This window comes from Aptenodytes forsteri, unplaced genomic scaffold, assembly GCF_000699145.1.
Source record: "Aptenodytes forsteri isolate BGI_AS27 unplaced genomic scaffold, ASM69914v1 Scaffold54, whole genome shotgun sequence".
In the NCBI taxonomy this organism is placed as follows: Eukaryota; Metazoa; Chordata; class Aves; order Sphenisciformes; family Spheniscidae; genus Aptenodytes; species Aptenodytes forsteri.
In genome coordinates this window covers 19570094-19595131 of record NW_008796044.1, presented here as the reverse complement: position 1 = coordinate 19595131, position 25038 = coordinate 19570094, and the positions used below count along the sequence as shown (strand labels likewise).

The 25038-nt window shown below is 51.9% G+C and overlaps 1 protein-coding gene across 1 annotated transcript in view; it reads left to right on the top strand.

The window, feature by feature from the left end:
- The window catches only part of PPP2R2B (protein phosphatase 2 regulatory subunit Bbeta), a 111461-nt gene that overhangs the window by 59493 nt on the left and 26930 nt on the right, over window positions 1–25038 (top strand). Inside the window, exons 2-3 of the mRNA XM_009285966.1 lie at window positions 23221–23318; window positions 24827–24992. Coding sequence (XP_009284241.1) covers window positions 23221–23318; window positions 24827–24992 — 264 coding nt within the window. The remainder of the gene's footprint in view (window positions 1–23220; window positions 23319–24826; window positions 24993–25038) is intronic.

Sequence of the window (25038 nt, the reverse complement as noted above, 5' to 3'; positions counted from 1 at the left end):
ATGATCTTGGGTTTCCTGCTGATCGATTCTGCCCTAGCTAATGTACTAATGTACTCATGGAGAGCAATGGGGACTTGGTTTCATGATCTGCATCCCTCCCATCATTGTGTGGATGCTAATGAAGGGTACCAGAGAGACGTCAACCATTACGATAGACAGGGTCTGAATAAATCAGTGTGCATGGATCATTGAGCACCTTTGTTGTAAAACAAATGGCCTGTGGTCAGTTAATCATATGAAGAAACATCTCCCAGACCTCATGGCATTATTCATAAGTCCTAAATCCTCTTGCAGTTTCATAAACAGAACATCTGTTAAAATATGGAGAAATTACAGTCTGGAATGGTTGTTGGAAATGTGGCTGCTGCAGATGGTGGGGGAAAAGGAGCGAGATTTTTTTTTTTTCCAAAAGGCTCGTCTCTCCACCATTTGAACTGTCCTTTTTGCTTTAGCTTACAGGTCTCCTTATGCTGAGTCTCCCTTTCTCGCCGTGCCTGCACAGCCCTGCTCGGGTGTCGCAGGAGCCCCCGGGCCCCGCAGAGCCCACGCCGCTGGGGCAGGGACCCCGTGGGGTCCGCGCTTGCTCGGGCACCCCTGCGATGGGCAGCGCGTGCCCTGGGCTGCTTATCCAGGGTGCCATTGTATGCGGCCGATGGCTGTGTGACCATCGGTGCGATGTCGCTCCCCCAGCATCACAGCTGATGGAGCAGGCTGCCTGCGGGCTCCCTGCCACCGCAACGTGAACGAGGGCTGGCAGCGGCCCAGGGCCCCGCGCGGTCTGGTACGTCTTGGCATTGCCCCTTCCATGTAAATGTGGCGGTCTTGGTACAGATGAACCGTCTTTGTTTCCTGCCCTCGTTTCTCCCCCACTGGAAAGGGGAATATGTCTGCTGGAAGGTTGCCTGCTCTGACGGTAACTCCCAAAAGACTGTCCGCCCTCTGCTTAAGTGCCGTCCCCACTGCTCCTGAGGTGAACACTGGGTGAGCAGGAGCGGCCGCTGCTGGTGGGACAGTGGGAGCCGCTCTCCCCCAGCACGGGCGGCTGCAGAGACCCCGCTCCCCAGGGCTGGGGCTGCTGGCAGGTTCCCTGACCGGCCATAAGCTTCGTGCAAACCCCTTCCCTCCTCCTGCCCTTTCCGGACTAGAGGTGGGAGCCCCAGTTTGTGCCTGGGATGCTCTCGCCCATGGCGAGCCGTGGAGCGCCAGTGGCAGCGCGGTGCCGGCACCCGGGTGCTCTCCCGTGGCTGGGTGCGGGTGGGCTGGGGTGAGCGGGGCGAGGTGGGACCCTGGCAGGAGAACTGGCAGCCCTGCTAGAAAGGTGGGGCAAATCAGGCAGTGGAGGAGTGAATTTGCATGTGGAAGCAGCATAAAAGGAATCAGAGAGGGTGAAAGCCAATTAGCAGATCAAAGGCAGAGAAACCAAGCCCCAAAGAAAGGGTTTGGTAAAGCAGAGGAGTCTGGAGAGGATTAAAAATAGGTGTTAATAAACCAGGGCTGGGCTGTTCAGCCAGAAAGTGGAAAAGGAAAAGAAAATGCTTGAGGGTGACTGGAGAGCTTCCTCGTCCTGAGCCCCCTTGTCCCTGCAGTTCGTGCTCAGCAGCGCTGGCAGCAGCACCCAGGGGTGCCCCGTGCAGAGGGCTCGCCCCGACCTGGCTGCAGTGCGTAAGCCGTAGCCTTTCCACCCTTCCAAAAAGGAGCTGCTTGGGGGTGGCACTTCCTCTGTTACCTGCACCGCATCTTTTCACACCCTTAAAATTAAACGACGTTTTGGAGAGTCTCCACCGCCTGGCCCACTGGAAGGGCGATGCTGTGCAGCGGGGAGCGCTGGGAGGGGGTGCCAGCAGCGGTGGGGGGAGCTCCAGCTTTCCCAAAGGGCCTCCCAGGTTTCACAGTGTTTTGTGGACCAGCTTGCAGGTCTGAGGCCCAAGGTGTCAGACGGATCTCCTCTCTGCCTGTGTGTATGGTGGAAGCGCTCCCGGGGACTGACAGGCCATTAATGACTAGTAGCAATTAAGCCATGGGGGAAGCCTGGACAGTCGGTGTCACGTCAGACGGATCTCCTCTCTGCCTGTGTGCATGGTGGAAGCGCTCCCGGGGACTGGCAGGCCATTAGTGACTAGTAGCAATTAATCCATGGGGGAAGCCTGGACAGTCGGTGTCGCAGTCCATTTTGCTGTTGCAAAAACGAGGAGCTGTGCATTAGAGCAACCAGACCCTCTGACACAGGCTCGTTTGGCACAGCCCTTGAACACTAAATCCCTTGTTAACTGGCAGAATGTGTACACCTTTTTTGGTAGAAAGTCACAGCTTCACTGTGTTGTTTTCACCTAGATTTATCTAATTCTACGTTAAACTGCTTTAAAGTAGCTCCCAGCCATGTAAAATTGGGTGCTCTGGGCCATGTTACAGCCTCCCTCCAAAGGAGAGGCTGCCTTTCCATAGCAGCTCTCTACTTGGTCCTTGGTCCCTGAAAATCAGTTGCTTCTGTTGAAGGCCTAGAATTGATGTCTGTTGCTTTTTCATCATGATTTTAAAAAAAAAAAAATCTAACTGTGGCTGTCCCAGTTTACAGTTCGTGTTTCAAGAAAGTGGCTCTTATGTCTTGCCAGCCCTCAGCACGTTCACTTGTTAAATTATGCATATGTTAATGAAGTGTGAAAATCAGCCAAATAACAACTCTCTGTAATCGCTTAATGTCCCCAGAGCATTGTGGCTTTTTCATTATTATTATTTTATGATTTGTGACCCATTCTGAGTCACGTTTCTGCAAGGCGTTCTTCCAATAACTGAGGTTAATTAGTATTTTCACTTTTTCCCCTTCTGAAAGAAGCCCAAACATGTGCTCACAATCCACAGCGCAGTTTGCATTTTCCGTTTTGAATTAAGTAATCCCGAGATTTTCATTAGAGTGGGGAGCAGCTTCCCAGCACAATTGCTAAAATCCACATCATTACCCTCGGCTTGCACCTGGGCGTATTGGAAGGGACCACATCAGCCATTGGGTGTCCTGCAGTCTCTTCTGCTGCGATGGCCATTTTGGGGGAGTGGTGCTACTCCTTGTTCCCCCCTTGACAGTGTCCCCCGTCCCCAGGATGAAGCACTGTCTCACCTCGCATGCAGACAGCTGCAGCGGCAGCCTGCTGATCTGCCCAGAGCATTGCTCCAGAATATTAAAACATTTGTTGATTCCCCAGCTCTCCCGTCACTGCCACAGTGGAAGCCTACACAAACAATTAAGTCTGATGCAGGCTGTACCAGGTGGGCAACAAACCCGTGTAAGGAGGATGTTGCACTGACAGCATGTCATCTGTCACTAGAAACTGCTGTTCCTCCTTCCTGGCATGAACCTGGCATGTCGAGTGCCGTGTTTGGACGCTGCATCATCCCACCCAAGGCAGGTGTGTGCGAGCTTTCATGGTACCGATCCCTCTTTGTAGCAGAGATTGCCCCAAATTCATTAGAGTTACAGGGCACCGCCAGACTTGAAAAGACTTGACTGGGCTGGCAGCGGTGCTCGGAGTCACCGGAGGTGGGTGCCGCTGCAGTGTTTGGGTGGGGAGCTCTGAACTAAAGCTGGCTGTGACTCAGACTTCAAGCAGGGTTTAAATCTGTTCTACATGCTATATGGCCTTACTCAAAAAATGTAATTCACTTGGTGAACCTCAGCGGGCAGCAGTGTGAGGAGAGGGAAGCCCAGTGCCTTGTCTTCGGATAAGCATTGGGCAGACCATGGATGGCATATAAAAGCAGCATTGCCTAACATCTGGTAACATCTGGTAACATCTGGTAACCTGCCTTCTCATTGACAACACAAGGACGAATAGAGACAGGGTACCTAGCTCTTATCTCACAGAGGTGTGGTGATGATTAATATTTGCAAAGCCTTGAAATAATATCTAGAAGGTGGTCTGTAAGAGAACATATTGTTTATCACTGCGGGTTTTCAGTGGAAATTGTTGGATGTTGTATAATTATGTCTCTTTGGTGTTGTCCATGGTTGCTTGAGACACACTCGATAACCCTTCTGCTGTTTCAGGGCCATTTTTCACACTCACCCCGCTCCTCTCGTGTTGGTAGCTGGCTTGTGTTCAAGATCTTTATGCTCGTGGTGCCACACCGTTCACCTATTATATACATGCTGTGGAGTCACGCTCTTCACCACTAACCAGAGCTTTGCTCAAACAAAGTGTGGACAATAGAAGAAAAATAGTTCTCCACCTTCTTTTGTGACGAGGCCCTAACTCTTGGGAAATCACAGTTGTAAAAAAAAAAAAAAAAAAAGAAAAAGACTTACGTAAAGCCCAATGTTTTCAATGGCGGTGCTGCGAAAGACTTTAAATCCAGGTGATTTTGCCTTGCAGCCTGCACCATAAATCAGAGATTGGTGTGAGCCTGTGACTGGCCAAGGTCTGAAACGTCCCTGAGCCGTAGGTCACCATGGGGAACAGCAAGGGACATACTCGTAATAGCCTCTGGCCTCCCTGGAAATTATTAATTAAATCTTACCTTCTGCCTGCCTGAACACCACCGGTGTGACCCTGCAGACCTGAGCAGCCCATCGGACAGCAGTAACCAGTGCTTACCTGGGGGGGCTGCTGTGATCTGCCCTGACGCTGGGCCAAGGCGGTGGTGGGTGAGGGGGGCGGTGGTGGGTGAGGGGCGCAGAGGGTGGGTGAGGGGGGCAGAGGTGGGTGGCGGGTGAGGCTGCTGCCTGCGGGGAAGAGGTGCCCGGCAGTGCTGCCGACCCTGGCCCCATGTGGCAGCCCATAAATGGTGGAGGAGGACACTACATTCTGCTGTGTAGTGGGGTCCCCACGGAGCGATTCAGGAGGGAGTCAGCTGAGAGTCGGGAGAGACCCCCCACGCCTGGCGTGGGGCTGAGACGTGATGTTTGGGGGGGAATTCCCCCATCTTCTGGCTGGTGCCGACACCCCCATCTCACCCGCCCCAGCAACTGCAGGCCACCATGTCCCTCTGCCAAGGTGATGCTCTCGGCGGTTCGCTGGGGCAGGACGGGCCCGTTCCCTGCACCAGCTTCAGCCATCCTTGGCCTCATCCAGAGCTGTCGGCTCTGGTGCTTTCCTGTGATGGCTGTGCCCCCAGCCCAGCCTCTCATCTGTGGCCTCCTGGGAGCTGCTGTGCTCCTGGCTCAGGAGCCAAGAGCCCCCATTCCCCATAGACCCGCATGGCAAGACTGGGTGGGCAGTCTGTTTAGGCAGAATTACTCATAGTTTGATAGAAAATCGGTGGACCTGAGAATGGGATGTTTTACTAAAAGCTGTTCGATTGCACGTGGATCTTCTGAAATAGCAGTTGCCGTGTCTAGACGAGCGATAGCTTTCTGCCACTGCTTGGCCCTGTCGTGTTGCAGGACCATTTTCTGTATTTGTCTCTGCATTTGTCACTAGTTTTAGAATAAACAAATCAGTTTTCTGTGCACTCTAATTAATTTTGCTGTGTTACTGTGTTAACGATAAGACCTTACTAGGAACAACCAGGTTCAGCTGCGACTCTGGTTCCTGCACTGTGGTCAATGAACAATATCAAGATTATCTCACTCTAACAATTTTGTCCAAAATATTTTGTACTAATACTGCCTCAGGAAGTACTATGTCTAGCTTCAATGATACAGCCCCAACACCAGAAACAGAGCTCCCAGCAAAGACCTTTAATTCCCTGTCAGAATCAACTTAATTAAATCCCATCTGACTGGGAGAGGGTTTTCATTTGATCTAATGAATGTCCGTGCTTCCATTTGGAAGTGTATTACATCCTGGAGTTTATTCCCTGATAACAAGCAAGGTTTGTCTGCCTGTTTCCGCTAAAGATAGATTAAAATAAATCCAAATAAATTTGCCTTCCAAGAGGAAAAAATCCATGGTAGAATGTTTAATTAAAAATGAAAAGCAAGGGGACTGTAGTTGAATTTGCGGGCGTGCAAGACACAGCTGGATGGCTACCCCAGGCTGGCGGTGGGCAGACCAGTGGGCTGGGGTGCTGGCGTGGCAAGATGCCTTGCAGCGTGTTTACTCTGCGTGGAGGAGTCGATCTGAACTGGTTACCTGGAGAATGGACATGAGCATGTTTGTGCTGGGACGTCCTCAAATGCACATCGAGCCAATGGGCCGGTTGGGTGCTTTGGGGACAGTCTCCTGGGGTAGGAGCTCAGCCACCGAGGGTGGTGGGAGTTCAGGTCCCTGTGCAGGGGTGATAGCGTTCACACAGCACCTACCCTGACCATAACCCTGAGATAAGTTCTCGTGATGCACATCAGCAGAAAAGCGGGGGATCTTTCTGAGCTCTCCAAACTGCTCCAGAGGATCTTTACTCTTTCAGGTCTCTGAAATCCTGGTCGTTTGCACACTTAACTGATAGTAAAAATTAACAGACTGGTTTGTGCTAATGAAAAGGCTTTGCCGGAGAGTGATCAGCAGGTACCTCTTGTATTATTGAAGAGTCCTTCAGTGTTCTGCTATGTATATTTCTTGCAGATGATGATGATGATTAGTAGCCTAGCTAGGATCCAACTGTGGACATCTTTAAGCTTAAAGATACTAGTTCTCCCATGTTAAAGATGAATTCTTGTTATCACAACCTAGCAGATCCCAAAAATAGCATGACCGTGACCTCTTAATTTCAGATATAGATTGAGCAGTGATTTATCACTCAGGGAAATAAGCAAGGTTATTTCTTTTTTGGGCAGACGGGAGGAGGTATTCCAGCAGTGTACTAGATCCTTATCTAAGTCAGGAGAAGAGCAGTACAACCAGGTGTGTAGGTGAAATTCCTGATCAGTTTCAAAAAGAAATATTTTTTATTTACACTTGCAATTTATAAACCAAGTATTTTTTACTCTCTGTTACTTAGCAAGAGACAGAATGCTTTCTTACTCAGACAGATCATAGGCCATCTCCAGGGTGAAGGCAGTGCATGCAACACTTGAGTGCTTTCTGCTCCCCAGGCAGCGTGGCTTCAGGTTTTGCCATGTGATGCTGCGGCTGGTGAGCACCACGAAGGCAGGTTCCTTGTTTGGTCAGCTGCTGCCTGCTTCGCGTTGAAATTGGGCAGGACTCTGCAGAGGCTGGTGCCTGTTAGATTTTCTGAACCATTACATCAAATGCTGCTGAATCCTACTAGGTGCAGAAATGTACATACACACCCTGTGAACTGATAGCAGCAAAAACTGCAAAGTTCAAAAGATGGACTCATTTATAGCTATAATCTCCTCCTTCAGCTGCTGCACAAATTACTTTTAAGCAATTCATTTCAGTGGCTCAGAAGATCACTTAATGAACCTAACACTAAATTGAAAGAAAGAAAGTTTAATTAAAATACTGAATGGAAAGTGTCTTGAGACAAGTTCTTCCAGGGGCAGACTGAAAGTGATGGCACAGACATCCAGCTTCCGTCAGAAGAAGTGTTAAAGTAGGCAGAAAATCTAGTTTATGATGAGTTTTAAACCGAGCAGACAAAACGTGTGTTGTGGACTGGCCCCGTGCAGGGGCTCTGTCAGGCTTTTCCTGGGTTAACATGGGGTTTTGCACAGCTTCGTGAGGGGTTTGTGCCCCCGGGCGAGGAGCGGTGGGCGGGTGTCCTTGTCGAGCTCCGTGCGGTGGCAATGCCCGAGCAGCCCGATGGCGGCCACCTGCCACAGGTGCAGCGCCTTTGCATGCCTGCGGGAACGGGGCGCGTCCCAGAGGGAGGACCCTGGGCGGCACCGGTCCCCGAAGGCACCGCGGAGGGCGGAGGTGGGTGCCAACGGGCCACGCTGCCTCCTAGGGAAGGGACCATGGGCTGGAGGACGAGCACAAGGACCTACAGGTGATGGGACTTGACTGGGACAGATGCAGGAGAAATGCTCTGGGTGGAGCACTGTGGTGGCCGATGTCAAATTGAAGTGCCCTGTTTGCTTGGACATGGGGTGGCTCCGATGCAGTAGGTACAGTCCTGTACTTTGGGTAGCATCACCTGGCACTGCTGGGCTGCAGCTGCTTGAGCCCAACGTGAAAGAAATCCTTTTGTGATGCCTTCCTACTTGGTACAGCCCCAGATGTCGGATTAAGCCATCTTCAGCTGATTAAATTCAAATCTGTGCAACAAATGCCAGGGACTGTCTGTACATAGCTTTAGTGTGTTTGCTTTCCCCTAAATATAGAATTGGGATATTAAGCACATTCTTTCAAATATCGGCACTCTCTGAAGACTGTGGCTTCCATGTATGCTTTTTTTAAAGGTAGATTATGGCTGAGAAGGCTCAGCTGCTCCCTGCAGAAGGTCTTTATCTTCTGTTGGCTGCGTTCCCTGTTTGCTTCCTCCCATTCCCCAGTGTGATGCCTGGCCCACCCGCATCTCACTGCTGATCCACTGGTGTTTCTCCCTCTGTGCTGCCTCCCCGGCTGCCCCCACACGCAGGCAGCCCAAGAGATGCTCTTGTTTTCAGGCGTCATGAAAATTCTGCAGTGGGTCCACCCTGTTTACACAAGGTACCCCTTTGCAATAGACTATCCTTTTCCCATTTTGTTGTTTGCTGTATTAGCTTTCTAAAGCATAGTCTAAGCTGTGTCACCCTCATTATGGCTTTTCAGCTTTAGAGAGGGAGTATCCTGGGGCCGTACTCTACGTGGGCCACGAGGGCTACGGTCTCTGGTTTGTAGCTGAAGCGCTGCTGAAAAGCAAGCATGCGTGTCTGGCCAGCAGTGGTATTTTGGTGAGGAGATGTCTGATCACAGGAGCTTCAGAGGAGATGAAAGTGAAGTATCTCACCTCAGAGCTGGAGAGAAAGCGAACAGTTGTGATGTCCGTCCTGTAAGTGCCTAACTTGGGGGTCTTGAGATCTGAAATGTGCCTGTGCACGCACTCGAGGGCTGTGCCGTGTCTGGCACCTCACTGCCTGATGCCTGTGACCGGTATTACAGAAACTGTCTGTAGAGCTTGAAGCACTAGAAGAGCTGACTGGCTAGGTCTTTGGACCTTACGGCCAGGGGAGCCCCGTTCTGGCAGACTTCGAGGGGAGCTGTGGGCAGGCAGGGTCCTTGGCTGGCCAGGGAGGACCCCATGAGAAACCTCACGCAAGCTGCCCCGCTCCTGGCTGCAGGCTCTCAACTTTACTCAGGTGTCAGAAAACTGGGAAGGAGGAGAAAACAGAAAAATTCTCTGATGAGGGAAATTCTGAGCCGAGTCGCCCAGACAGTGGGTATGGCTTAGGGGATTCAGGCAGCTCATTCAGTCATCCCATGCTCGGGTTTGCCCACTGGTAAAATCATTACTGTGAGTCTCCATGTTTGTAAAGTATTTTGTGATCCTTCATGGAATAAGTCTCTATCAGTGGTGCTCGTTATTGGACGCTCAGTATCAGTGTCCTGTTAGAAACTCCACTTGCAGGAGGACATCTCTGTAGTGGTTGCTCCGTGTTGTACCGCCTGCGTTCAGCCTAGGTGCTTGTTCCAGGGGCACCAAACTGGAACAATGAGACAGAGAATGACATCAGTGTAAGATGATAACAAATTTTGGTCATAAGCTGAAAACAGCTGCTATACATGAGAGGAAAGCTTGCTGCTTCCAAATTTTACTCGCTTAGCTGACATTTGGGTACTTACTAATTAAAATTTTTTAAAAATCAATAGGTTTTGCTGATAAGCTAACAGATGGCTTCAGCAAGATGACCAGAAAGACAGAATGCATGGCACACTGAGCGCTTTGGCAGAACATCCATCTTGGTGTCTGTACACCGACCCTTTTGCTGTAATAATAATTTAATAGTGGTATACATGTATTAGGGTTTCCTGGGTTTGCAAGGCAACGAATACATGTATGTACTGACGGTCAGAGCCAGTTGCTGTAATGGTCGGCACAATGTTGATCTTGCTAGAAAAGCAGTCTTTGTATTCCTGCTGAGGATAAGGATCTTTTAAATACAAAGAGCTAGGTATTGTTAATACCTGTGAATTGGTGTTTCCTATGTCAGCTGTTCAGGTTTCAGCAACCAGTGATGTCACTGGAAACTACAGGTTTTCGGAAGGTATTTGGAAACCAGACCACTTTCTGGGCTGCTTATTCCTTTATGCCCATGAATGAGAAGTGCCCAGACGGTCTCGAGGCAGACCTGGTAGAGAGCCCGAGGTTCGTAGAAATCCTTAGGGTTTTTAAAGGTGTTAGTGTGGCAAGGGTGGAGGACTTGATCAATGCTCAGGGGCTTTTTACAAAGTCTAATTTATTTTAAGAGTATATTTTTGCAGGCGGACTTGGATTTTCTATTACTATTCCTAAGCCCAAATCAGCCATTTTGAGGAGGTTTTCTGTCTGGTGTGCCTCTTAAGTCTCTTGGCAAAAGGATGGCACCGTAAATTCTGCAGCGAGCCAAGGCACAGAGTACAGTTGGATGAGTCGTCTGGGGATGCTTCTGGCGGCGTGAGCCTGCTCAGCAGCACACCACAGGCAGTCGTCGCCGTGTCCAGCCGGGAGCGCAGGGGCTGGGGAGGGAGATGCACGGTCTGCCGGGAGGTGCTGGCACCGGGGAGCGGCGGTGGGTGTGGACAAACTGCTGTCAGACCGTATCACTTCCCAGGCACTGGTCTTCTGATCCCCTTTAGCAGTAGAAATGTCAGCATGTAATGGAAGGCTGTACTTACGTGTGTGTGTGTGTGCATTCAAGAGGAATAATGTAGAAAAGAACAGTAAAAAGAGAAGAAAGCTAATACAGGAAATGATGGATTTTAGCAATTGCACAATTCATGACAGGTTTTGTTTGCTTGGAAATTACCACACTCTGTAGAGCATGTTTTGTCATTATCTTAAGCATACTTACAGTGTGTCTGTCCCACCATGATGAGGATTACTAAGGCGGCATCTTTAAATCTTTTCCATCACGCATAGAGCTGTGTGCAGATTTGCTTTCCACGAGTGGGCAATGCAGCCTCCTCCGCTACTTATGCGTGTATTAACTTCGTATCTCGGGGGATGACGGTGCTAGCCTGGTGCCAGGCAGACAGGCCCCAGAAACGGCTCTCGCTATTTCCAGGTGCCAGGAGGGGCCGTGGGCACTCGCGTGGGGCACGGCCCATCCTGCTGCTTGGCCGGGGGCCGGGTGGTCTCTGTGGGGGCGAGAGCCGGTCCCTGCAGCCGAGGCTGTGCCATCCTGGCCAGGGAGCACCCACTCAGCTGGCGGAGGGCTGATCCAGGTCTCCTGCAAAGCGAGGTGCTCTGGGACACCGTAAAGCAGCTGTTAATTTTCCTCTCAAAGCGAGAAGGATTATTTGCGCTGGTAGAGAGATTCTCTGGGTCCCACGCTAATTGTCTTGATTAACATGCTGTTCCGCCATCACAGGTGTAATGTATAACAGCTCTATAAGGTTTTCATAGCCTGACCAATTAAAAATTGTCATTAATCCAAGAGCTAACGAGTTGCGCATCTTAATGCCGAAAGAGGAGTTTTGCGTTGCATGTGCAAATCCACAACCAGTGAGAGTTCGTAGAGCACACGCAGGCGTTTCAGGGCTGGCTGGGCTGCCCCTCCGTGGGCGCTGCCGGGGACGGGGGGACGGGGGCAGCCTGATTGAAACCAGCCCTGTAGCTTTGCCCCCTGCTCTGTTAACCGCCTCATCTGCTTGCAGCGAGTGTGCCCGGTTAATGAAGGGACTTGCGTCTGGCCGGGAGAAGCGGGATGCAAGGGCCCAGCGCAGGGGGTTTCACTGTGTACGCCAGCCTTCACCTTGCTGCTTTCAGCCCTTGGCCTCTGCCTTTTCTACTTCTTGCCCATAGCTACCATCTAAAACCACCAGCATTTTCTGAAGCAAGCTTTTCTGCCCTGAGAGCAATGACTACTGCACACCATGTAGGACATGGCCCGTGGCTGCTGCAGCACGATGTTCGCAGTCTGCTCTGGTGCAGCACCAAAGCTGTGAGCGGCTCCTCGGCGGCCGGAGGCCCGCAGGATGGGTTTTCCCTGGGCTTGTAAGGATCTGGGTGTTCCTGCCCAGAGCACGGGAGGTCTTTCTCACCCCTGTGGCACTTGAGTATCCTGGTAGGGGTAGGAGGTTTGTCACATAGACCGATCCCTCTGCACCTCTCCATTTCACCTCCTCTCTTCCCTCTCTGCTGTGCTCCTTGCTCGTCCCCGCACAGCTGGGAGGGCAAGGGACAGCTGAGCCCCAGGACGTACCTTCATCTTCCAGTCGTAGCTCTTCCCTCCTCTCCCTGTGCTTCCTGGGGAGTCGTCTGCTACCGCAAGGCAGAAGGTGCAATTTGTCACTCCTGGATGCAGGGTAATGGCCACGCTGCCTGGCCGGGCAGGAGGGGCTGGAGCCTTACATCTCCTGGGTCTCACATTTGATAGGGAGGATGAGAGCGAGCGCATTTCTGCTCCGTGCTGGGAGAGGTCACGGAGCTCCCTTGAGATGGAGGCTCCAGCCCTTTGCTTCGATGCACGTGCCTGTTACAATCGGCTGCGATGGGACCCTCTGAAGTCAAGACGTGTCAGGGTGAAAAAGAAGTATCTCTGTCAAGTGCTGTACTAAGTTATGGTTCTGTCTGAAAGCTGTTGTTGGCTTTCTTTTCTATTTTATTATTCTGCTTCAGTTAATGAACCGACCCATTACATTTCGAAGCTGCGTGGTTTCTGCTGATTGCATTCAGCTCCGGAGGAGCATTCGATCGCGGCTGCCACATGACGGGGACAGAGTGCTGCCCTGCGCACTGGGGCACCTGGGACCGCGAGAGCTGCTGCTCTCTGTGCACCTTCATGCTAAACACTTCCATGGCATTATTTCCTCCTGAACTCTTATTTCCAGCAGTTACAGTGAATTAAACCTTGCGAGGACGATGGGAAAGGAGTAAATCCACATTCTTCCATTTAGGCACTCTGAAAGAGGCGCTGCACTGGCGGGTGCTGCAGAGATGCACTGGGGAAGCTACCAGATGGAAGTTTCTTTCGTCTAGGTCGGTAGCACTAAATTATTCTTCGGTGTAACAAGGGCAGAGAAAATTTGAATGTGCCAGTATTTTTAGCACTTAAATCTAGGAGAGTTATTCCATTTTGGGGAAGAATAGCAGCTGCTGCTAGCTCTGCAGCATCGCGTCGTCGCGACGAGAAGCCATACCCAGGTGGCAGAGCTCAGCAGCACGTCCAGTCCTCCCCGAAGCTGCTGGGAGGTCCGACTCTGAGCTGTGACTCCTGCCCGACCTCTGCAGAAAACAGGACTTGCAATGGGGCAGAGGAGCGGGCCTGGGCTTTCCCCAGGGTTTGGAGATGCTCAGGCATGGTGTTTTTCCGCAAAGCCTGGCCTCCCTCCTTCGCCACAGCCCTGGCCCGTCTGGGACGGAGGGGTTGGGCAGGCACAGGTGCCGTGCTGTGCTGCGCTGCGCTTCGCTTCGCTTCGCGGTGTCGGCGAGCAATGGTGTTTCAGGGCATTTTGCTGATGATACCAGATCCTTACTGGGCTTAATGCAGTGGAATTGATTTCTGTTTGCCAGGCTATCATTCACCTCAGCAGGGAAAAATCAATGCAGATCAATCACATGTGATTTTGCATGCCATTAGATCCCAGTTTAACCTCTGCTGTCCTCTTCCCTTCCCGCCCGCTCCCCCCCGCCGTGGACCACACAGTTTGGGGGAGGATTGATGGCCTGGGCTCAGCCCTGCATGACCCTACGAATCGCACTTTGTCCATTCTGGTGGGACTTGGGTGGTGCTTCCCTGTACCCTTCCAGTACCCGAGGCGTTGCCTGGGCTTTCCTCTGTAGCCTGTCTTTTGGGTAGCTGAGGGGCCCTGAAGTCCTCTTCATTTTGGTTCCTCACTAACACTTGTTCACAGGTAGGGAAGAAAGCTGCATTCAGGTCTTTGGGTGAGCTTTTTGCTCTGCCCGCTGGAGTGGAGACTGGGAGCTCTGCTTCTGCCGCAGGCTGCCAGCTGCGCTGGGGGGGACACGGGGCTGGGTCCCGCTCCTGCAACCGGCGCTGCCAGTGCTGCTCTTCGAGCTGCTGGGATGCTCTGCTTCATTTCATGGGAAGTGTTTCCAAGGTGCCCTGGCCATCCCCAGAAGAGGTGAACCTGTAAAGCTTCAAAGTCCCTGAAGTGGCCAGGATGACGCCTCAGCTGCCTTCCTGACGCAGAGGTCCCCGTTGTGTACGGATCAGGAGGGATTGGCCCCAGAAGCATTCTCCATTTGTCGGACAGTCGGCACCCATGACAGAAAGGCACAGTTGGCCTGTTTGTATTTGGGACTGGTGTTTGTTTGGTTGGTTGGTTTGGGTTTTTTCTTTTGTAAATCTGAACTTAAACAAAAGTGAGAGCAGGTCATGGTTCCTTTTAAAATGCCTTGCAGTGTTCAAGCCTGCACGTTGGTATTTTCACAACTCTCCATCAAAACTCTGCAAGTCTGCATTTAAAGCTCCGACATGCAGTGTGAATTCCTCATTGCTGACAGTGTGTGCGTTTCAGAGTTACTAAAAAAAACCCCTGCTATCTCTCTCTTTTTTTTAAGAGAGGCGGACAGAAAGGGAAACCAAAGGGATCTCTTTTAAACAGTGAAATGCAAAGAGTCTCACAATTTCCTGAGCAAGATAAGACCCACAGGCTGTCACTGAGGTTTGGAGCCAGGAGTCCCCCTCAGGAGGCTGAGGATTGCGCTGCATTATTCAGTGGGAACTTGAAGTTTTGTGTCCTCCTTGAAACCCCTTTCTGAGCTCGGGGTCCACCTCCTGCCACGGAGTGGTGGGATGCGGAGATGGTGCTTCGCCCACATCGAGACCCCCGCAGAGGGCCCATGGGTGGGCTTGTGGTCTGGCTCTCCCATTACCAGACATGGCCGTGTCTTTCATTTCCCTCCCTAAGCCCTTTAATTTTTCATGACCTCCTCCTGCTTTCTTCATCCACCTGAATGGTTTCAGATGTATATTTTGTTCTCCAGTTAACAGGACCCGTCAGCGTCCCATTTGCTTTCTCCATCGCAGCTGAGCAGCAGGTTGGGCGGGGGGGATCGTCGTGCAACAGCTCGTTACATTCCTGATCGGGGGCAGCAACCCCGTCCGCTCGGCAAATCCCCCTCTGCCCTCGCTCTGTTCAAGGGACTGACCTGGGGGGGGTGGGGGAGGAGAGATGTGTTTGCGATGAGTTATTATCCCACACTTATCAGCATTAAACTGGATTTGACAACTCATAGCCTGGGATTTGAATGATCTAAATCCTTCTTCATTTGGCAGCCTGGTTTGCTGTTATTTATGGTGCTTCCCAATTTATTATCATCTGCAGAGTCGGAGGCTTTGTGTGCAGTGCCATCCGCCAAGTGATTTATACAAATAATAAAAAGAATGGGTCATCCGGAGCCGAGCTGCGGTCACGAGTCCCCTCCGCAGCCTTCCCGGGGCACACGGCGCCAGGCCCCGTCTGGCAGGGCTGAGCAGGCAGGAGCACGCCAGCGAGCTGGGGACAGTCTGGTGTAGTTAACAGCTCAGGAGCTGCCTAAGAAAGGCAGAGCTCCACCCTTGAGGAATTAGGGAAGGAATTGGCCTGATGGTGTCATCTGCACAACTCCGGGGCCTGTGTGTGGGTGCTGGGTCATGGGCCTGCCCACTTCCCAGCCCAAAAGAGACCTGTCCCACTGGGAAGGCAGCCAGAGGGGAAGGAGATGCAGGAATAAGCGACAAGATTCAGGTCCTTGTTGCTCTTCCTTCTTGGACTCCCAGCCTTTGCGGATTGCCCCCAATTACAGAAAAAGTGCAGGTCTTGGGGACCATCAGGTCTGAGGTCCAGAGCAGAGCTGCGAGGGCTGAAGTGTTCCCCTCTGCTCTGCCCCAGGCGTCAGGGCTGAGGGGAGCCTCTCGGTCACTCTGTCATAGGGCTTGCCCCAAGAAAAGCTGATGTTTTCATCCTGGGGAAGGGCCAGTTTTCAGTAGGTACATAAAAAAGTAAAGAGAGAGAAACGAGAACAAAGCTCTGCATAGCTGGAAGGAGCCGGATTGCCAGTGCTAGTTTAAAGGCAAATCCCTTCTGGGTCGCCCCTAAGTGTCCCTGTGGGATGGACCGCGGCTGTGACCACCTCCAAGGAGTGGGGAGGCAGGGGTCAGTTGCTTGGAACTGGAGCTGGTCAAAATTTGGGGGTTTTGTTGTATTTTTGTCAATGTTTTGGCAGGAACAAGAGCAGTCCTAAAAATCATTGAAAATATTGCAGGTTTATTTTCTGCTTTTTACTCTCCTGATTCTTGCTACATAATGCTCTTGTCATGCATCTTCCATGAGCGTAAATAGACTCATCTTGACTTCAGCAGGGCTCCACCAGCTTGGTGTCTGTCGTACAAAGTAGCAGCAAGAGCACCTACTTGTCACTTGTTTTGGGGGAGTGAAAATCTAGGGTCGTTTTATGCATGAGGGGCTGAGTAACGGTGACTGAGCACCAGGACCTGGCAAACGCACCGGCTCTCCAATACCAGTGCCTGGGGCAAATGAGCAGGCTGTACAAGATGTTTATAGGAACAGACGAGCTTTAGGGTGAAACCATGCATAGCAGCATGGAGCTGTCAGCTCTGGGTCTTGTTGGGTTGGAAATTGCTAATTTTGCAGCTGTATGGCTGACTCATTTGTGGACCTCAGACACAAAGTTTGCTGTTTGTGATCTTCCCACTGTAGCGGATTTATCATAATGATGCTTACAGTAATACTCTATCTGCCCCTAAAGGGTTTTCTCTGGGGCTCGCAGAGAGCGAAGCTTTGCAGAAATACTTGTGAGTATGTCATGGTCCTGCCCTGCAGATGGAGGAGATGGTGCGCAGGAGGGCGGCGTGACTCTTGAGGGTGCAGGAGGCATGGGAGCAGAGGCAACCAGGGAAGATGCTGTCATGCAGTGACTCACGCGTCCCCTGCTTTAAGCTGACAGCGTTCCAGCACACCTTCTGGCAGCTAGCATGAGGCCAGTGCCAGTGACGCGCTGCAAGCCCTTGAAATGAGCCTCTGCTGACATCCCTCCCAGCATTGGCAGTGGAGCTGGTCTGGGCAGCAGCTCGGTCTCGCAGGCAGCACATGGGAGTGCCCGTGCCACCACGCCGGGCAGCACTTCGCAACCGGTACCTGCCTGCCTGTCCAGCCACATCACCCAACACGTTTGGTAGTCGTAAGCACAGTGCAAGTACATTTCTGAAAAGCTAATTAAAAATTGTGTGTGATCCAGTAAAGCTCTGATGTTAAAGGTTGCTGTAACACACGTACCTCAGCTGGAAAGGGTATTGTTACCTGCAGATGGATTTTTCCCTGGCTTTCCCTACTTTGAACCTCTTTCTGGCTTGCTGCGCTGTGAAAGCAATGCAGAGCACTCCTTCACAGCCCTTTTGGCCCGTTGGATCAGTCCTGCAATGCGATCTGGCAACATGCAGTGGGTTGCACCATCCTGCCCCAGCTGAAATTGTTCTGCCCCGCTGGAAAGTGGTTGACTTTGGAAGAAAGGGCAAAAACTCAGCACTTCTGTGCAAGGCGGGCCCTGGAAAACGATGCCAGTCAGGGGGAGGCATGGGCTGTCCCAGACTGCCAGGCGTGAGCCGCTGCCCTGCACCAGCCACGCTGGCTGACGTGACATGGGGGCACACAGCAGTGGGCAGAGCCCCTGGGGGGGCTGGGGGACACTCCTCTGCCCTGCGAGTTTGAGCCCAGGGATGCCCCTGCCACCAGGCTAATGGCTGTCCTGCTGTGCCCTGGACCTCACAGGCTGGACCATGGGTGTCATCCTGTGCGAATCGAGGGCATGTGCTCCTGGCACGTGTGGTGGGACACGTGTGGTGTCCCTATGGCCTTCCCACCGGGACAGGCAGTATCAGGGCCCTTCTGCATGGAACTGCTGCTGATGCTGGGGCAGGCGGGATGCGCCAGGAGCAGGGACAAGGTGCCTGGGATGTGCCAGGAGTGGGGACGGGGCACCCAGGCCCCTGCATTGGTGGGCAAGAGGAGAGGGGCGGCAGTGTGAGCAGCTCCCCGCTGTGGGTCATGCTGCTCCGGGGATGCAGGTCTCAGCACCGACTGCAGCTCTCCTGGTTTTGTCGTCTTTCTTTTTAATAACAGATTCATTTTCCCATTCCTCGCAGAGAGCACGCCTTCCCTCCACACCGGGAGATGGGGAGGGGTGTGTGTGTGTGTATTATAAATTTCCTATTTTCCTGATAAAACTGTATCGCTACGGCGGAAATCAAATCCTGTCTTCGATATTTTTAGCATGAAAGCGTGAAGGAGCACTGATGCTGAGGGAAGGGAGGACGGGTGGGTGCTGTTGGAGGGGAGAGTCTCCATGGAAACCGTTTTCTTTAAATTCCCGCATTCGGGGCACTGAGCGTGTAGGAGGTGAAAAAAAAAAAAGAGAAGCGTTTTTCCTTTCTGTTGTCACAAAACTGCTATAGGAACCTTAGGAGAAACGGGCATAAATTATTGATCATTTCAATGTGAATACATGTGAATTTTAATTAATAATCACCCTGTCGTGACTCTCAAGTGTGGTGGCTGGGGATGAGCAGGCAGCAGCCCATGACCGACCAGCCTGCGCTGGAGGGGCCCAAGTTTGTTAAGAGACATCTTTGAAAAGGTTCTGATGCTGCACTGTGCTCCTGAATTGTAACCTCCTCCATTTTACCCCTCAGGGATGTTTTCCTGTGCAACGCCAGACTGTTGTTACTACCCAGAGACGTCTGGGAGAAGAGCCAGAGCCCAGCCCACGGGTGCCTGGGGGTGATGCTCCTGTCAACGGTGGTGGGTTTGGGGTTGTGTTGAATACTTCTGCTCAGAGAGGTTTTTTTTTAATTGCTAGGTTTTTTTAAGGTATGAAAGTGTGTTGTTAGCCAGGCTCTGTTGTTATCCTTGTCTGAAATCCTGATGGCGGGCATGAGCAAACGGTTGGTCCAGGAGGTCCGGGAGGTTCTGCGGACCTGCATCCCACTTCCCTGCAGGTGCAGAATAAATGGGTGATGGGGCCGGGTTGGCTGGAGGATCCTCGTGGTGCCCAGCCCTGCTGTTTCAGATAGCTCTGCTGACAAGGTGATGCATTAGGTAGCAGGCGCCGTCTGAAAAATGTCTCACTGCAGCACAGAAAGTTATTTTTAGTTCATTGAAAAGTGAATGACCTAAAACCAGCAGCTGGTGATGGAGAAGATTAAATAGTGCAAACCAGATACATTTTCAACCGAGTAATTTTAGAAGGAAAAAATACTGCTTAGTGCGAGGTGCACATTAACACTGCATGGCCATGGCCTCTGCAGTTCCTCGGCTGCTGCTGCAGCTTCTGTTCCAAGTCCGTCCCTGGTGCGTTCTCCGCGTGACACCTCTGCTGATGCCAGGCTTGGCTGAGGACATCGCAGCAATGCTCACCAGGGTGGAGGTCACCTGCTACAGGAATGAAAACCTCTGCTTGAACTGGGGCTTAGTTGAAGCTGCTGAGCCAGATGTGGTTCCAAACACAAAGTTTCTCAGTGCTTGAGCATGTTTGATTTTGGCTGTGGCATCTGTCTGCAACTGTGGATGCAATTAGCTGTGAGAATGGGAGATGGCTTTTGGCTTAACTTTTCAGGGATATGTTTCTTCTTATATTTGTTAGATCCAACGTCCTTTCCTTGAAATTGCAAATTGGTTTCTGATTCTGCAGGATCCTCAAATGCTGTAGCAAGTGTGGCAGGTTCGCAGGAGCGTGGGTGGGATTTGCCCTGTCTAGGTGTTCTTTGCCAACCTTTAACAGATGTTTCAGAATACCTCTCCTGCCCTTTGGGAGGCATTCGCTGAATGTGGTGATTGTAGGAAAGAGAACTATATCAGGTGGATGTTTTGTTCACTGACATTTTGCTAATTTAATTTCTGAGTTTCTAGCTTCAGTGCAGGCATTTTGCAAAGGTTTCCCTCATGCAAGGGACTTCGTGGGTCCTTGCTATTCTGGCCCATCGGTCGAGCAAATCCCAGGTTAAAGAACTGGGTGGGTACGGGAGAGATTTGTTTTTCATAGTAGATGCTTGTTTAACAGCAGCATCAAAAACGTGTCTGTACTGTGGGAACAGGTTGTTGATCTCCTTTTCCGTTCTGCCAAAACTACATAACCTAGCTGTGTATTTTGGCTTAGTTCAGGAGCCATGCAGAGGAGAGAAGCACCTTGCACACAGCGCGGGGAAGTCATGGGTGCACCAGACAGTGCCTGGTTGCCTCCACTCCCTGTTGGATGCGAAATGGTGATCTAGAGGTCAGAGGCTGTGCATCACGTTATCTGATGCATTAACGGATTGTAAACCTATTGGCAGAGAGGCAATCTGTTAAAAGAGGTTTTAAAGAGTGTGCAAGAACAGCAGACGCAACCAAGAAGAATGTGTAGATTACATTGCCTAAGGGAAACCAGAAAAAAAAACCAACATGAAAACCTTCCATGACCTGTTTTCCCAGTCACTAAATGGGAACAATATTTAACCAATAGTTCAAACCCAGCCAAGAGCGGAAGAAAAGGTGATCTGAAGAAGTTCAAGATCCATTCAGTGACTTTAACCCCAAAAGACTGAAATCCCTAACAGATGCTGCCTGTGCCCAGCACTGCAGCCAGCTCCGCCACAGTTAGCCTGGCTCTTCACTGGTGTAAGCAAGAGCAGAGCTCGGTCCTTCAGCATCGCTTTTCAGCCTTTTTATTAACGTTAGTAGCAGATGGCTAAAACCTTTCTGGCAGACTCTGCTGCCCACAGAGGCAGTCTGAGGCAGAAGGGCTCCATGCGAGGGAATAAAGTGCTTCGCCTTAGAGCTTTCCAGCTCAGTGCCAGCCAGTCCAGCCCCCGGCACACACACGCCTTTCTGCTTGCTCGGCAGGATGAGGGTGTTACAGTTAGCCTCTTGGGTTTTGCTTCTGCAGCGCCATCTCCATCTGCGGTGAAATTGTCTCCCTAAATCTATTCACAGCAAGCAAGTGTTGTAAATGAATTAAGATGAACTTCAGAATGCATTTGCATGTCACTACAAATGTGCTTCATGCTGGAGAGGTGGGACAATATGGGGAAGATGCACGAATATTAATAGGAGCAGCCCAGAGTTCATCACTCACCTGCCTGCAGCCATCTGGATTTTCACAGCTCAGCAGATGTGGTGGGCTCCTTGCATGCTATCGGGGACAGAGAAGATCCAGAGAGTGAGCAGGGAAGTCCCCTTGAAGACATAGAGCGGTGGACAGCATGAATACATTGGGGATCATCTTGTGTCCCCGGTTTCTCTGTGCTGGAGAGCTGGTTCCCCACTGGCAGGGCTCAGAAGACACAACCCACCCACATGAGCAGCAGAAGAGGTGAAGCCTGTGTGAACTGAGGCTCGGCAGCCGTCTGCCTAATTGGGTGTGCCTGAGGTCCGGGTGCTGCTGCGGGCAGGCTGAGGGCAGCGGTGTGTGCCGGTGAGCAGCGGTGTGTGATGGTGAGCAGCGGTGTGTGCTGGTGAGTGCCCCACACCGCCGGGATGGGGTGGCTGCCCGGGCGCTGCCTGCTGCGGGTGGCTGTTCTGACTCCCAAACCCACCTGGAGTCACTCACTCGGCTGAGACACCATCCCGGGGCAGAGGTGTGTTGTTTCGGGGGAGCCCATGGCCATGGAAGGGCCTCTGAGATGCCTCATCTGGGAGACACCGCGGCACAGGGCGTGCGTTTGGTGGGTGCTATCTCAGCTGACGTCCTGGAAGACAGACCATCAGAAGTGTTCCCAGCAGCTGCAGAAGTCTGTGCCAGTCTCTGAATTTGGGTTGATGGCCTTTTCTTCCTTGTCTTTTCTAATCTGCTGTGGTAACTTTCTAGTACATATCTGAGATGGATAAAAATCATAGGAGGGAGAAGGGACAATTCAGATTATGTGGTTCAGATGCTTTCTCTGTTGGCACATGACAGACCTAATGGGCAAAAGAAATCATCGTGGTGCTCGGAGGACTCCGAGGGTGCCAGTGCCCGTGGTCCGGGCGGTGCCAGTGGCCTGTGTGCACAGCTGGTGTTTGCAGCTGCAGCTGGCTCAGGGGGTCTGCCCCTTCCCAGGGCTGCGGAGGCTGCAGCCGTGGGCTGTGCAACCCTGTTAGTACTGCTGGACTGCAGAAATGAGAGGGAAAAGAAATGCAAATCCTGTCAGCCGTTGTGGCAGGAATGAGCTGGCTGTTATCATAGCTAAGTGCTGTTCATTGCAAAATCAATCTTGCACCCAGCACTGGGTCTCCAAGGCTGCATTCGTTCTTCCCCTTCCCCAGCTTTGTGCTGGCGGAGAGCTGCACTCCAGGCAGTGGGTGAACACCAGTTGGGCAGTAATTGCTGTGGAATTAACCTCTGACATTCTTCTAAAAATAGGCCAAATAAATCCAATCATTAGCAGCTCTCCTGCTTGCTTTGCCTCAAGGGTAAACACTGCAGATTAAAGCGTTTACAAGTTACACGTCCATGAGCGTTTCTTTGCTTCTCCCTGTTACTGCAGGCAAGCACCAGTCCCTGCTCAGGGGTTTTGCCTCCTCCTGGTGACGGCACTTGATTTGTGGGGAAGGGGAGCAGTGCAAGCATGGTGGCTTTTGGGGTGACAGAGGGCTGAAAGGCATCACTTTAGTTTACCTTGATAGACGATGGGAGATTCAGCAACGGGCAGAGAAGACTGGCACAGTTGATGTGGTCACCCAGGCTGCTCTGCCTGGTGGGTTTGGGTGGAGAATACAAAGGTGTCTTCACCCATTTGCTCCCTCTCCTCCAAGGGTGAAGGCAAACCACCTCCCCAGGTGTCGGAGGGGAGCAAGGGAACAGAAGAGCCGGGCGAGAGCGAAGCCTGCCCCTTGCATGAGCGCCGTTGGCAGGTGCCAGGGCGAGGACAGCTGGGGTGCCGGGTGGCGCTGAGCCTTCCCTGGGTCCCAGGAATCGATCGCATCACCCAAAGTGGTGGGGGCAGCTCCCTAGGGTGCGAGGGGAGCGTGCCGTGCCGTGCCGGCAGCGGTCCCCAGGCTGCATTCGGCACAGGTACAGCGTGGAGATGGAAATACCCCTGAATTCAGCCGTTGGGGCACAGACCAGGGGCAAGGAGGCAGGAGTGCTGAGCAGGTCTTGGTTCATGACAGCAAAGTTCCAAAATGCTATGGCCATTATTACAGACAATGGAAAAATGGAGATTTATGGAGATCCCACAGGGGACAAAGCACTGACAAGGTTTGTAGCTGTATGGGGAATGGTGCTTTCTAGATGTCTGTGAAAGCCAATCTGCAGTTACTTAAATTGTCTTTGTCTTCTTCTTTCCAGCTGACATCATCTCTACAGTAGAATTCAACCACACTGGAGAATTACTAGCAACAGGGGACAAGGGGGGCCGTGTTGTAATATTTCAGCGTGAGCAGGAGGTAAGTGCCAGTGAATGCAAAATGCCCATTTTATCCTTTTAAGAGAAGCTTCCTGCTGTTTCCTAATCCGTATGTGTCACTCCTAACCTCAGGTCTCTCCTGGCAGACTCCAAACTGAAAAGCGAGTATTAACATAAGCAGGACCAGATTTCATCTTGTAAAACAACCCTCCAAAACCACATTGCATTTCCTGCATCCTTTTGCTTTGGTTGCAGCTCTCTGCAGCCGGGTGTAACTTGGATCAGGCTGGTGCATTTGAGCGTGCCGCGGGTGTCTGTCTCATAGCTAACACCACCCCCAAAAACCCTCTCACACGCCAAAATGTCCGGAAAGTGTAGATGGATGAAACAACCATGTTTCCCTTCCGAAGCACTTTGCCCCAGGAGATTTTAACAAACTCTTTTCGAGGTCGCAGTCTGCCCAGCCTTCTGCAGGAGTGGCGAGTGCTTGGCCTTCAGCACAGGCACCTGCGCTGGCGTGCACAAAGCCGGCCCGGCCAGGGGGAGCTGCACAGGCCCCCGCCGCCCGGGAGATTCCCCCTTTCCGAAGCCGTCCCGGTTAGCTGGTCTGGCATGGTGCATGCGGCAGTGCACGGGCTGAGCTGGTGGAAGCCCTCCTCCCCTGTGGGTGTGTTTGCTGGTGGTGGAAGGGATGAGTCAGGCCTGGCCATGAAAAATGTCACGGTCGATGACAGTTTTAAATTTTTCTCAAAGTTACAGCCTCAAAATTATTTCTATATATGCCGGAGAGAACCGATCGGTTAAAGGTTACACTCATAGATGCTTCATCAACCTTTCCAGCAGTATTTCATTTCTCATTTCTCTCTCATTTTATTATTCTACTGTTTTTCTTGAACTTCAAGCTTCCTAACGTCATACCGGGTGTATTCCGTTCAGCTCCTACTTTGGAGCAGGACAGCGCTGCAGGGGACAAGTGGGACTTCACCGGCCCAAATGCATTGTTTGCATGCGGGAGGTTCATCTCCACAATAGTTTTCATTTAATTACCTCAGCTCCATTCAGAGCCTGGTGCTGGGTGATTCACCACATGGGATTTGCAGACACATGATACCTTACGAGTCTGAGCCATGGCACGCAGTGTCAATTCCTGCAGAGATCGTGTCTTTTTCTTGGGTGCTTTATTCTTGCTTTATATTTGTGCACCTATGGGGCAAACACTGCTCATCCTGCGCAGGTGGCGTGGTGCCAGCGGTTCCTCTGGGGCTGGTTTCGGCGCCCAGCACGAGCTGGCGCTCGGTCCCAGCCGTTCACCAGGGACGGCCAGCGTGGCAGGCTCCTTTCCCGCTCCATTCCTGCTCCGTTCCCACCGAGCACACCAGCGTGTGGGAGCCGCCGCGCTGGGAGAGAGCCTTGGCTTTCAGACCTGCACTGCGTCACCGTGACCAGGCGCTCTCCGTCACTTAACAAACCTTAGAGAACTAATGAGTCAACAGAAAATGTTCTCTCGCTCTCTGTGCCTCAAACTCCTCTCTGTTCCCCTTCCTGCAGAGCAAAAACCAGCCCCATCGCAGGGGAGAGTACAATGTCTACAGCACCTTCCAGAGCCACGAGCCGGAGTTCGATTACTTGAAGAGTTTGGAGATAGAGGAGAAGATCAATAAGATACGATGGCTCCCGCAGCAAAACGCAGCCTATTTCCTGCTCTCCACCAACGGTACGTGGCCGCGGCCGCAGGCAGCCCAGGCCGGCTGGGCAAGCAC